The sequence below is a fragment of the Aegilops tauschii genome, chromosome 2 (assembly GCF_002575655.3).
Source record: "Aegilops tauschii subsp. strangulata cultivar AL8/78 chromosome 2, Aet v6.0, whole genome shotgun sequence".
Lineage (NCBI taxonomy): Eukaryota > Viridiplantae > Streptophyta > Magnoliopsida > Poales > Poaceae > Aegilops > Aegilops tauschii.
The window spans coordinates 635,543,344-635,557,293 of record NC_053036.3 but is presented as its reverse complement, the minus strand read 5'-3'; the positions used below and the strand labels follow the sequence as shown (position 1 = coordinate 635,557,293).

At 48.9% G+C, this 13,950-nt stretch overlaps 1 protein-coding gene across 1 annotated transcript; it reads right to left on the bottom strand.

The window, feature by feature from the left end:
- Positions 1-665: 665 nt before the first annotated feature.
- LOC109754505 (F-box protein At3g49450-like) lies at positions 666-2,008 on the bottom strand. The gene is made up of 2 exons (XM_020313407.1): positions 1,709-2,008; positions 666-1,664 (listed from the first exon to the last, which is right to left on the bottom strand). The coding sequence occupies exons 1-2, from the start codon at positions 2,006-2,008 to the stop codon at positions 666-668; spliced, it is 1,299 nt and encodes a 432-aa protein (XP_020168996.1).
- Positions 2,009-13,950: the final 11,942 nt, after the last annotated feature.

Below are 13,950 nucleotides of genomic sequence, written 5' to 3'. Positions count from 1 at the left end.
AAGTGGTGTTGTTATGATGACATATTGATTCTAAGTCATGCAGAATTATGTAGTTGCTGTGATGATCTACAAAGATCACATTTTTATTTTGATTGTCCAATACACCCTCCGTTCCAAAATATAGTGCTTCCTCTATTTCCGTGTTTCAACTTTGACCATAAATTTAACCAACGAGACCGACTGCGGCGAGAGCAAAAGTTATATCAGTGAATTAGTATTCAAAAGAAGTTTTCAATCATATTTTTTTCTCCCGCCGCAGTCGGTTTCGTTGGTTAAATTTACAGTCAAAGTTGAACCTTAGAAAGCATGGGCATACTATATTTTGGAATTGAGGGAGTAGTACAAAGGCAATCCCCACCTGTGAAACAATATTTGTATGTGCAAGGGAATGTGGGGGATTGGAATGGGAGGGAATGTGGGGGATTTCAGGGGATTGGGTGAAGGGAAGGGGATCACCAAATCCCCTACAATCCCCAACCCCTTGGGGGCTGGAAAAAAGCTTGTGCCAAACAAGGCCTAAAGGATGTTCGAAAATTATTTTCATGCTCAGCAGCAAAATGGTCGTACAGAATAATCAAACACAGTATAAATTTCAATCGTGGTACATTATTCAAAATTTATTTAGAAAACCCAGACAAAAAACTTATAGGATAAACCACAATTCCTTAGGAGCATATGTCCATCATCGTCTCGTCTTGGGACGGCGGCAATTCAAAGACGCGTGGCGAGAGCAGAGTGGGACGGTAACCCCGGTGGACCATCCATCGCCATTTGTATGATATTGTAGCCGTCTGGAGCTGTTTGTTCCATTGTAGCAATGGACCGTGGTCAGGAATGGACGACCTCGTGTCATACCTGTGCAAGGTGTCGTTGCGCGTGTAGTAGAGTGTCTCATATTGAAACCATGCACTCCACGGTACCCTGCTCCGCGGCCTTTGGGTGTTGAAGGGATGTTCCACTTCCACGAAGAAGTTGTAGCGCAAATCCCAGTGCAGCTCCTTCTCGCTGTCCGATTCCTTGTTCTCCATGCTCATGACCCAGAAGCGGATGGCCTTGGGGCGACCACCGCTGAACATGTGTGCGGCGAGGCACAGACGCCCCTTCAGCTCAAAGGCCAGCGGATTGTCATATCGATAGGTCACGAGATCGTTCGGGAGAGGGTAAATGCGGCACGTCTCGGCATGCACGTCCATTACCAGCACTCCGGCAGCCTCCTCTCCCATGGGTGCATTCCAGCCTTTCGTGACCACGTGAAGTTTACCATCGATCATTACTGGCGCCGAAATGCTATTTCTTCTGTTTGGTGGGCGAGAGGGTGAGAGGAACGAGTCTTTGCGCCACCCGCGGGCGTTACCCAAGGTGTAGACGTCCACGTCCACCCGCTCTTTGGAGGAGTACGAGTATGGCGGGAAAGAGAAGCGGAACAGCTTGTACTCGTTGGTGGGCGGACTGAACCCAAAGACAAACAAATACACATGGTTCTTGTTGCTGAGCGGAGGGGCCGCCGGAAGTGCCAGCGTCTCGCCGGTGACGGGGTTGCACACCACCGCCGGCGCCTGACCCTTGCGGTCCTCTAGCACGAAGCAGAGGAGGCCGTTGCAGATGTTGACGAGGCCGCCGCTGTGGGGCTTGGCGATGGAGCACATGGGTTGTCCGAGGATAAGCTGAAGACGCACGTCTTCATGCTCTGGTTGAGCTCGCACAGTACACCGGACAGGAGCAAGAACTCGGCCTCTGCCGAGAGTGCGGCATGGCTCGCTGCGTGGAGCTTGCGGAAGGAGGGGTCCCTGACGACGCTGCGCCACTGCCGGGAGACGCAGCAGGACCGGGCCACGTCCTTGGTCGGCAGCTTCATCAGGATTTCCTGTAGCATCTCACTGGGGATCTCCAGGATGCTGCCGGAGCAGCAGCCATCAGCCTCGCTGAGACGACGACGTCCCACTGCAAATGGATAGACTTGTGACTGTAGACCATCGACATCGACGTCCCAAGGCAAGGAGATGCGCATCGTACTCGGTGGACGGCAGCAAGAGCCGGCGACTCGAAATCAATGGACTTGTGAGTTTTGACCCTAGACTTTGCATTTATACTACAGGGCACGACCGTATGAGTTGCCGAGTTTGAGTCAAGCAGGTATTCCCGAGTTCGAGTCGAAGACGGTACCGCGCTGCGTAGGAGGCGAGGGGCTCTAGGCTCAAGAAGATCTTCTCCGGTACCACCAAACGCGGTTCACGCAGGTACAGATTTGCAGCATACCACTACTGGAAAAATCACGATTAGGCCCTTTTCAGTGTTTCACTGTGTACAGGTCACCGTAGTAGTCGTCGTATTCACTCACAAAAACTCTAGTCGGCAAGGCAACGCTTGCCAATCTTTCGACTCCAACTCGGCTACGACTCGGAACCGGCCTGACGCAAAGATCTGAGCACGACGATACGCGACGCACCATGATGTCGGGCCACCGCAAATTCCCAACACCTCGCTCGATCGGGCCGGTGGATCTGAGCGAACCCGGTCGACCTTTTACCCGTACAAACAAATCGACGCGGACACAGATGGAGAAGGAGCTAAAGCTACTCAGCAACCAGGCCAGGTTCATCTCCGCCATCATCAGCGGCGAAATCAAGTACATCCGGAGGAAGATGGAGGAGCTGCTGCAGGATATAATCGACAAGGGGTTCGATCCCATCCTAAGAGAGGGGTCGCTGCCCGTGCCCGATGACGAAGGTGAAGCTGCGGCAGCAGGAGAAAGCCCGGATGAAGAAGACCCCAGCAGCTGCTACTATGAGTACCTCACCTCTATGCCAATGCGTTTCTTCAATGACGAGTACCTGCAGCAGCATCTTCTCAAGAGGATATCCGAGATCAAGGAGGCGATGCGGTCGTCTCACACTAAACACATGGATGCTCAATCGGATCGAGAGGCTACCGGAAACGATTGTGTGCCTGAAGCAGCAGCAACAACGCCCAGGAGACGGTGTAAGAGGAGTGCAGCAGAATCGGTGCCCATAGATGACGATGACAACGAGGAGGAAGCCGCCGCCCAACTGTACGACTATCTGGCCGCAATTGTTGGGCTTGGCCCCCAACAACATGCTGGTAACGCCTACTCATCTTCATCTCTTGCAAAAAAGTTTAAGCTGATTGGTGGTAGGAGTAAATACTTTTTGCATGCATAGAACCTGTGACCGTGAGCACGCAGAGGCGACCAACGAAGAAGCAGCGGAGGAAGAAATCAAGTATAGTTGGCGCGCTACTACCTCTCGAGGACATCAACATAGCCGCTTCGACTTCGACCGGCACCAATGATGCTTGGACGAGCCGACCTGCAGTGCCTTATTCGCTGTCAACGCTCGGCTTCGCAAGGAGTATTTGATACTCCCTCTGTAAACTAACATAAGACCATTTACATCACTCATGTTCATGTAGAAGCTGAATCTGTGTTTAGTTGTGCGTCACAGACATAAGAGTGTTTGAAAGTTGAGTTCAGTGTCAGATTGTATCGACACACATGCTAAAAGGTAAGTTGAGTTCAGTGTTTGAAAGGTGAGCATGCATGAGAAATTTCAGTGTCATGGGATGATACAATAGGATATTGTGATCGAAGCTTTCATTAAATTATTAACCAACTTGAAACACGCTTCCGCTCTGCTTTATGTATAAGCACGGCTCCCTGATGTTGGATCTCGTGTGTGTATCACATGGAGGGTTCAAAATATGTAGAATTTTGAATGTATAGGGGCAAATTGTAAAAATTAATGCAGTTCAAAAAAAAGACTCACCTGCGACAGTTATATCAATTAGGCTGGCCTAGGCTTATAGTATAATGTACCAAAGGCTTAGGATAACAAGACTCCTAGTCGGATATGTTGGTGGAAAGGAGTGTTCGGCTTGTGTGTCAAGGTTGCCCGAAGAAGCGCATTAATGAACCGCCATATATAGGGTCTCCGGCCCGACCTACCTGGTCGGGAGATGATGTGATGAGTATCCGCTAGTCCAGGACTCCATCAGGGGGGCCAGGGCCTGGCTGGCACCCCTTTCTCTGCAACTGTCGGCAGAGGGGACACATCGCGTCTTGGAGGCATTGTTGTGGAGCGTAGGTGGTGTAGGCGTTGTACTCAGTTCTTCCTACAGTCTATTTCGGTAGCGTAGTCGCGTGCATCTTGCTTGATGCAGTTATTCTGGGAATGGTGTTGTATGAGGGTTACCCATCACTTTCTATCGCTCGGATGTACTCTGTTGTGTGATTGATTATTTTTGTGAGAAACTTTCAATATTCATCTTCAATCATGAAATACAGCGAACACCAGAAATAAAAAATTAAATCTAGATTCGTAAACCACCTAACGATGACTACAAGCACTGAAGCGAGCCGAAGGCACGCTGCCGTCATCGCCCCTCCCTCGCTGGAGCCGAGCATAACTTAGTTGTGATAGACAGTCGGAAAGTCATCTTACTAAGGCCCCATAGGACCAACGCACCAGAAGAGCAACCGCCACCGATGAAGATAATATTAGACGAAAGAATCCAACCTGAAGACACGTGAACAAAGACGAATAAAGACCGGATCTGACAGATCGACACTAGATGCAAACACTGACCGAATCCCGCGAGATCTGCCGAAGAGACACCTTCCGATGATGCTAGACGCATCACCGAAACAGGGGCTAGGAGGGGAGAACCTTATTTCATACAATCTCTTCCCTGGCCGTGAGCGACGGAGCAGCCATACATCATATCGCTGGCTGAGGTAGCTGCTCCCATGCGATCCTCCCACAAGCCGGGCTAGTGCTAACACGCAATCCACGGCTCTCGACGCTTTCCTCAGGCCAGGCAAACTGCTCTAGGAAAGCAGCCCTAGGCCCATCTGCAGACGTTGGGGAGTGATCGCCGGAGGAGCTAGAAAGCAGATCGCTCCACCGCGTCTCCCCCAGGCCGAGCTAGTTGCTCCATCGCCGGAGACACAGATCGCCGGCAGTTCCCGCTGTCGGCAGCCCGTCCTGTCTCTCCGTCTTGCCGGCAGCGCCGACGGCTCGTCCAAGCTCTTCTTAGGTCTAGCTCCATCTCTTCTCCTCTTCTCTCCAATGATCAGGTTGACCAGGAGAGCTCCAGCTCTTTCGCCAGTTCCTCGCCGGGTCCTACAGCCAAATTACGTCAATTTTACGAAATATACAACCACTAGAGTAATATACAACCGACAGAGCTAGAAAGTACATACTCCCTCTATCATGAAATACTAGCTCGCAAAAAAGAATGAGCGTGTTAGCGAGAATATGCACACAAGGCTTGTGACTTGTATTCAACGTTTGGAATAGCTTAAGAAGGGTAAGGAAAATGTTGCCGTGCCTAAGAAGATTTCAGGGAAACATCATAATAAACCAATAAGAGTGCATTGTTTCAAATTTTTCCAAAATCTTCAGTCTACTATCTTCCATTCACACTCTGGAAAAAAACTTTGTATCATTGTCACATTTCATTGTTGGGCCCTAGGTTGAGGAAGGAAACCCTCTGATACCATGATAGACGATATGTGGAAATATTGGTTGTATTGATTGATTGATTACAATTAGCCTCTTGGGCTGTTTATATAGTGGACAAGACTTGAAGTCTAAGAATTCTAGTAGACGTAGGTTCAGATTATAATCCTAATCAAACAAACATAACCTAGCCGTAATATACTCTAACACTACTGTTTCCCACCTCATATGCAGAAAAATCTCTGTATCATTGGCACATTTCAAACCAACTAATTGAAAGCCATTTTCCAATTTCAGGCCAACAATTCCAAACTTAAAGACACCTTTATGCATGGCCCATGACAATCATGGGAACTTTTCTTATTTGCCAAATCAGATGCAAAGAACCGAACTAGCATTCGAACTGAAGTTGCATGAACAAGAAGAGACGGAGGAAATGAATTCTAAACCTGAATGCGTAGTAGCAAACGCATGAGAGCTTGTAGGGCTTGAATTTAATTCCACTATAATGTACTCCCACCTAGTGTATTGCTTGATTAATTTTCTTACCTCAAGCTATTCCTAGTGAGAAATGCACTTGACATATTAAGAAATGCACATGGCAAGTTTTTGCAAATATCTCCTGACAATTACTCCCAAATAAATTTCCATCACCTTCAATTCCTAGAAATTTAGATGTACTCATTTTCTTTCCCAGAAGATTTCCTTATACTCCCAAACAATTACTCCCAATTTTCTACTTCTACAATTATCTATGGCTGAAGAGTGAATGGCCGCCAGTAGAAAATGTGGACTGATTTGGTACCATAGCTTTAGGTTGCCACGGATTTGCCTCTTTTCCACCAAATTTTTTCTCTCCTAAGCCAATTTCAAAAATCCACAAAATATCCTCAGATGGGAATTTGATCGATCTCTCGAATCGTTGAGTTTTGAGTAGTTTTGTTCCATGGATTTGCTGCCTAAGGACCATTGACACGTTTCTATTTTGCCACTTTTCCCCAATTCGTCCAATTTTCCACCGATTTGAGGATTTTTTGGCCACCTGCCAGAGACAGACTGGAGTCTTCGGCCCTGGGAGACCGGAATCTCTGGCCTAGACTGATAGAAATTTCTGCAACTTTGCAACTTCCCCCGAATTGTTCTTGGACGTTTCCATTCATCTTGTTGCCCAAGTCTGAGTGATCCAAAGCCTACAAAAAGCTAGAGACATCATCTTACATCAACCACTCGACAGCGCAACTCGACATCAAGCCTTTCGGCCACAAGTCCGAGTTCATCATCAACTTTGGTATAACTTGCTTCCGCTTGACAACCCCTTCTTCCTTTTGAGTACCGTATCCTATTAGGACTAGCTCATTTCATGCGGGCATTGCACTTGTATCACCATGAGTGAGTGTTTGCATACACGTGAGCGAAGCATCGAGTAGAAGCTTGGTACTACCAAAAGAAAGAAGAATCAAAAAAAGAAAAGGAAAAGGAAAGTAGTGCCAAGTATTATCTTGTGGGAACGATAAGCTTCGAAAACCTGTGTAGTGAGAGTGACGGTAAGCATCTTGTGCAGGAGGCATTTATTACCCGCACTTGGGCCCTACTGGTAAGCATTAAGCATAACAAGATTGTAGCAACAATAACTCACAAACATAAGTGACTGGTCATAATGTAACAATACATCGGATCCCAACAAACACAACACCGATTACATCAGATACATCTCAATCATGTAGAGCAGCTCATGAGAACATTGTATTGAACATCAAGGGATAGAGAGTACCAACTAGCTACTGCTATGAACCCATAGTCCATGGGGGAACTACTCAAGAACCATCATGGAGGCAGCACGATCGATGGAGATGGCTCCAGGGTCGATTCCAGTCCCGGCAGGGTGGCGGAACAGAGCCTTCTGACCCCCGAAACTAGGTTTTGATGGCGGCAGAGTTCTGTCGTGTTTCTGGGAAAATCCTTCGGTCCCCGTCAAAATTAGTTCATGGAGCTTTAAATAGGCGAAGAGGCGACCCGAGGCGGTGCCCCAGTCCAGGATGCAGGTGGAGGGTGTGCCTTGAGGTGGACCCACGCCCCCTGGTCGCTCCTTGTGGGCCTCCCCTTCGACTCTCCTTTGGACTGCGTCTTCGTGTCGGTGAAAACTGGCTCCCGTCAATTTTCAGGTCTTTTCGCGGACTTTCGCGGGTCAACTTTTCTAAAACCAAAAATAGGAACTGACACTGGGCATCTTGTTAATAGGCTAGTCTCTCGAAAATACCCTAAAATGATATAAAAAATTACTAGAAACATATAACAATGATATAAAACAAGTATGGAAGAATAAAAAAATATAGATACGTTTGAGACGTATCACGGCCCAATGCGAAAACTGTCTCCCAAGGGACAAGACATGTCTAGGACAGGGTCTAATCAAAACCGTGACCATGACAGAGAAAAGAGGGAACACTGCAAAAATGACATGGCACCATGCAGGAAGCACAACGATGGAGCTAACCACAACAGGTACCGTAGCCATGATCCAGAACCATGACGGAACTGCGATAATGAGCCGCGTCGAGAGCACAGCTGACATGAGCAGCGAAGGCAGAACTACGACAAGCCACGTTGAGACCGTAGCCATAACGAGTGGCCAAGGTGGAGCCATGAAAATGAGCCACGATGGAATCGCGATATGCCGTCAAGGAGGCGGACATAGGAACGGATACGTGCCTCCAGCACAATGCAAAAGATCGGTGAATTCACAGCCTTCCAGACATAATAGCGGAAACAGGGATGAGGGACAAGTCAAGCCCAGGCACGACGCTCAACCCCCAAGCAGAGACCGCGATGCGCAATACGCAGCGAACCAAGCCATGATGCCCAGAATCGGCTTGACAAGATCGAAACAACGACCAATACATGGGACCAAAGTGTTTTGGCCCAAACATCAGGAAGGTGGTGTTACCCCCATCCATGACGAACGTGTCAAAAGCTCGAAAAAGGTACAACGCCAGCGCAAAGCTGTATACATGGCTGGACGATTACCCTACCTTAGTTGGCCTGCATGGCGGAAACAACTTGGATGCTTGTCGTTACCTACCTGTGATGTTGGAGGACACTGCACGCCTATGCTTGGATAGCCTTAAAGAAAAAACGATCCATAACTGGAACGACATGAGAAGGGCATTCAGTCAGCACTTTTAGAGCACATACAAACGTCCTGCTACAATGACAGATCTGCAGCGTTGCACCCAGCAAGCCGAAGAATCCATGAAAGCCTTGGTCGACCACTGGCTCAGACTCCACAACCCTGCGAAGACGTCAACGATGCCCAGGCAATCAATGAATCGTTTCGAGAAGTAATAACTTAGCTAATGTATGGATAAGTTGTTGGAACGGCTTTGAATCACCACGACACTTACCGAAAACATGCACCCAACACTCTGTTGCACTAACCATATATCATTGTGATTATCGGCATCCTCGTAAAACTTTACTAATGCCCATGGATAGAAGAACTGAACCATCTAATAACTTATGAGCTAGTGCAGAGGCCTGACTATGGATCTGGTCTGTTGTTCATGATTCTACACATGTAAATAGGATTTCATCGGAATCACTCATTCACAAACTATGAGAATTATAGCATATATTATATAAAAAATCTATTAACAATAATGAAATAAAATAATAACTTATTATTTTTACATCTTGGGTATATTTCCAACGCCTTGTATACAAAAACAGAGGGAGTAACTAACAAGGTCCGACAAGTTTATTGCTAAGTCCTGTTTGACAATGCAATCTGCTAATTCAAAGTAAATGCCACATGTATGAATTTCGAGTACAACTTTGTGTTCACACATGGAGAGTGTTGTGACGTATACAAAAAAAGTTTACTTGAATGATGCTTTCTTTGAATGTGATAGCGTATATTCACCATCAAATTCAGAGCAGGCTGATAAGATCACAATGAACACAAGCTAGCTAATAGTACATCTAACTAATCAAGAGAGCAATAATTGAGGAGTTATTTATTCCTGGGACGACACAGTCAGGTCCGCGATCCAGGAGGAGGCTGTTTAATTAAGTTCATTACTTAGCAAGTTCGAGACCAAAGAATAGCCCCAACCCCCGACGTCCGTGTCGCCCCCGCTGGGGGGCGACTCAGGCGGTTCCCCAGCCCTAGTCGCCGTCGGGGCCGACTCCTCCTTCCCTCACCCCGTCGCCGCTGGAGGACGCCTCCGGGATGCGCCCAGGGGCCCTTGCATGTGTCGTCCTCTCTCCAGCGTCTCACGGGTGGTGCGGAGCCCTTGCACGTGTGGAGGCGTGGCAGATCCGGTGGCGGCGGTGGTGGTTGGCCCTGCCACGGGCGACGGTGACTGCGCTGCATGGGGCAGCCCGGTCTCGGGTGGCGGCTTGGCTGGTTCGGGCGGCGGCGACTTCTGCTGCGGCGGCGCGTCATCCGGCTTCGGATCATCGGCGGCGTGGAGGGCCTAGTGAACTGCTTGGCGGCACCTCCACTCAGATCTGTTCTGGCTGGTGCAGCCGCCGGTGGTGGTCATCTCCTCCGTCGGAGGTGGTCGGCCTGAGGATGGGTGGTCGGATCTCGAGATCCGTCATCTAGTCCCGGCTGCGAGTCGGGGAGACATAGTTTCCGGTTAAAGCCGAGCTAACGGTAGGCGATGGCCGCGTTCTGAGCCGTTACCTTGATGAAGGCATCATCGAGTAACTACTGTCAACCCACTCGTGCTGCTCCGGGGGAAACCCTAGAATTTGGTGTTCCAGATCAGACGACGGCGACACTACGGTGTCGTTTCTCTCTTGGGAGTATCGTTTGTGGAGCAGCTCTAGAAGCCAGAGGCAGGAGGCGGAGCGGCTTCGTCTTGCACGGAGTTTCGGTGGACATGTCAAGTCATGCCTAGCCGACAGGTGCTAGCTTTGTCATGTCTGGTAGGCAGGTGCTACGCACGACAGCTTTTCCAGAGTCTTCGCGTCGAGATGGACGAGCGCAGGGCGGTGGCGTCGTTGGCCGCCATGGTGGCGTCGACGGTTGGTCGGACTAGTAAGGATGATGCGGATCTCTCTTCTGAAGATGAGACAGCGGTTCGATGATGATGGCGGCTTCGAAAACGTGTGTATGTGATGTACGCTTTAGGTTTGCCACACCGGTTGTTGGTTCCGATACGTTATATGGATGGATCGGCGACGACATCAGTTATAGATGTGGGGAGTGAGAGCACTCCGCATTATCAGGTTTGTAGGTGTGAGTGGTGACTTCGGGTGGTTTGATATATGTTTTTGTCAAACCTTCGTGGAATAATTAATAAAGATGACTGTACGCATCGATTGATGCAGACGCCGTCGTTTAACTTCTTTAGAAAAATACTCAGCAAGTTCTTGGACCGGCAGAGCAGCCTGGCGTACCGCTAACTAAGTGCATTATCACTTAACTAATGAGATAGATGTCCCGCGTGTCGAATTGTTTAACCTCCTGCCGCTGTTGGTTAATCGGGTCGTCCATATCTCTAGGAATCGGGAGTCTTGCAGGAGGCCTAAGTGATCTTATACTACCCATCATTTTAGTACATTCAATCTTGACGGCTTGCTTGTTCTAAACTGTGATCTTATCCTATTGGACACGCGTCATTTAATACATTCAATCAGGCATGAACCAAAGCAAGCAACCAACAATTAATAATCAACGGAGCAAACAATGTTACTCCATCCTGATGCATGTCCACCGTTCACACACACATGACCACGCAAATGCTGGAAGACTTGTATTTTGTTTGACAATTAATCTGCTGACCACGCCACCCTCAGCTCGCTTTGAGTTATCTGATTGCACCACGGTTGCAATGATCACGCAAATGCTGGAAGACCCATATATTGTTTGACAAGTAATCTGCTGACCTCGCCATCTTCATCTCGCTCTGAGTTATCTGATTGAACCACGGTTGCAATGACCACGCAAATGCTAGAAGATCCGTATCTTGTTTGACAAGTAATTTGTTGACCACGCCATCCTCAGCTCGCTCTGATCATCCCGCTCTTGCACTTGGCACGTACATGTATTTTGTTTGACAAGTAATCTGCTGACCACGCCATCCTGGGCTCGCTCTGATCATCCCGCTCTTTCGCTTGGCACGTACAATACCTGCATAGACCTCATTACGTACAGCTATAAATAGACCTCCCATTTGTGCTCATCTTCATCACACCATCCTTGGTACTACTACTAGCGCCATCCTACACGCACTGGCCAGAATGAAGATTTTGTTCGCCCTATTTCTCCTCGCTCTCACTGTAAGCAGTGCCTATGCACAGTGCAAATTCATTATATTGGTCACGACAGGAGATAGAGAAGATGCGGGCACCGAAGCTCGTGTATCTCTGTCAGTGAGCACCGCAAATGGCAAGAAGCTGGTTATCAAGAGCCTGAAACCTTGGGGCCAGAAGGGCCACAACAACTTCGAGAAAGGCCACACCGACAAATTTGAAGGCAGCGGTAAGTGCTTACCGTCCAAACCTTGCAGGATGTTGCTCGAGTCTAATGGCAAAGGTAACAAACCCGGTTGGTTTGTGGACAAAGTCGCCTTCACCCAAATCGAGCAAAAAAATTTGTCCCAGAAGGAGAAGACATTCAACGTGAATAGGTGGCTTGCACGCGATGAGTCACCGGGTACGCTCTTTGTGGTTGTGGATGACTGTGCCAAGTAACCACCCATGTCCATGGTAGCTACGAATACATCATCTTACATGCGTGAACGGTACCCTGGCCGTGATGTTTGCGGAATTAAATAAAGTATGTATTATCCCATGTATGTTATTATGCTTAAACTATGTGTTGTACTTTAATAAAACAGTGTCACTGTTGTTCGTTCATCTTTGGCTTCCACTGTTGGTGTCATTGGGTTTCATCTTTAACTAGGTACCTTCCTCGTGGGTGGCTGCAAGACTTTAGAAGTATTCTCTGCGAAGCTACTTTAAGGAAACAACGACAATGAGCAAATAGTGTGAAAAAAACGACCATGTCTAGGCACGATAGACAGAGAAAGTTATTAGAGGTAATTTTCTCTTAATCAGTTTGGATGCAGGTGCTAGAGACAACATTCTCTTAAATCGGTGTGGATGCAGCTATTAGACGTGGACTACATATACATAATTGTTCCACATAAGTCCCAAATGCGTTTATTCGGACATGGAATTTCGATCATATAAACGATTAACACAAGAAAATACGAAGGGCTCAGAATCCACACACACGCTCTCCACAAACCTTGTGCATAAGCCCGCGTCGCTTCCAAAGTGACCAGCACCACGGACAGGCTTCAACATCTTATTAATCGTCATTGCAAGTGCAAGCTTCACATCACCAGGATGTAGCTTACCCCGCTTATACTCCTCCACAAACCTCCCCACACTCCTGAATGTCCCAGCACCAACGTCTTTCTCCCTGACCACCTCAAAAACGGATCGGGAGGCTAGCGACTCGCGACCAGAAGAGCACTCGTGACTCGCGATCTAGCGCCGCCGCCACCTCACATGACGCCCCATTTCTCCCTAGCCGCACCTTCCTTCCCTCGTCGCCGCCTGAGGCGCTCTCCGGCAAAGTCCGGATGGCTCTAAACAAGGCAGCGACGGGCCCCTTCTCCGGATGCGATCAATGGACCAGGGACAGCGGTCCTTTTGGTGAGGCTTCCCCATCCAGTGGTACGACAGGGCTAGCGGGCTACCGGAGGTCGGCTTGGGTAGCCGGAGGACCATCGGCGGGTTCAGGCCATGGCAGCGATGCCCCGGGGGCTGACGGCGGCGTCCACTGCCTACTGTCCCGTCTAGGTCCGCTCCAATCTCACCGGACTTGGCCGTGCTGGCTAGCTAGACGATCACCGGTTTGTGGGCGGAGTGCGAGGTGGGGATCCAGATCGGGGTAATTTTATGGTATGTTCCAGCCAGCCATGACGAGGATGCATGCGGGTGCCGATATTATTGCTTCGAGACGTCGTTCGGGTCCGCTCTACCTCTTCCCACCTTACTGCTTCGCAGGTGAAAACCCTAACCGCGGTGGGCAGTGACGGAGCTCAAAGCGTCGTGTCCTTCCTAAAGGCGCTGCCATGGGAGCTTTGTACTGGTGGGCACCATTTGGATTCGTTTCTTATGTGCAGATGGAGTGCCCCTCTTCTCCAGGGGGCATCTGTCCTTGGGGAAACTCTAGATCTGGGTTTTCCGCATCGGATGGTGACAAAGACTATGGTCTCGTTTTCCTTCTTGAGGGCATTGTTTTTTAGCAGAGGTTCAATGGAGGTGCCAACAAGTGGAGCAATGTTGCAACTACCGCATTGAGGACGGGGGGTGTCGGCGGCGTGGAGCAATGGAGTCTCGATGTTGGACGCGGTTTTATGGACTTGCGTGGGTTGGTGGCGTTGTCTGGTGTCGTGGTGACATCAACGACAGATGGGCCTAGCAGGTCTATGCAATGATCCCTCCTGAA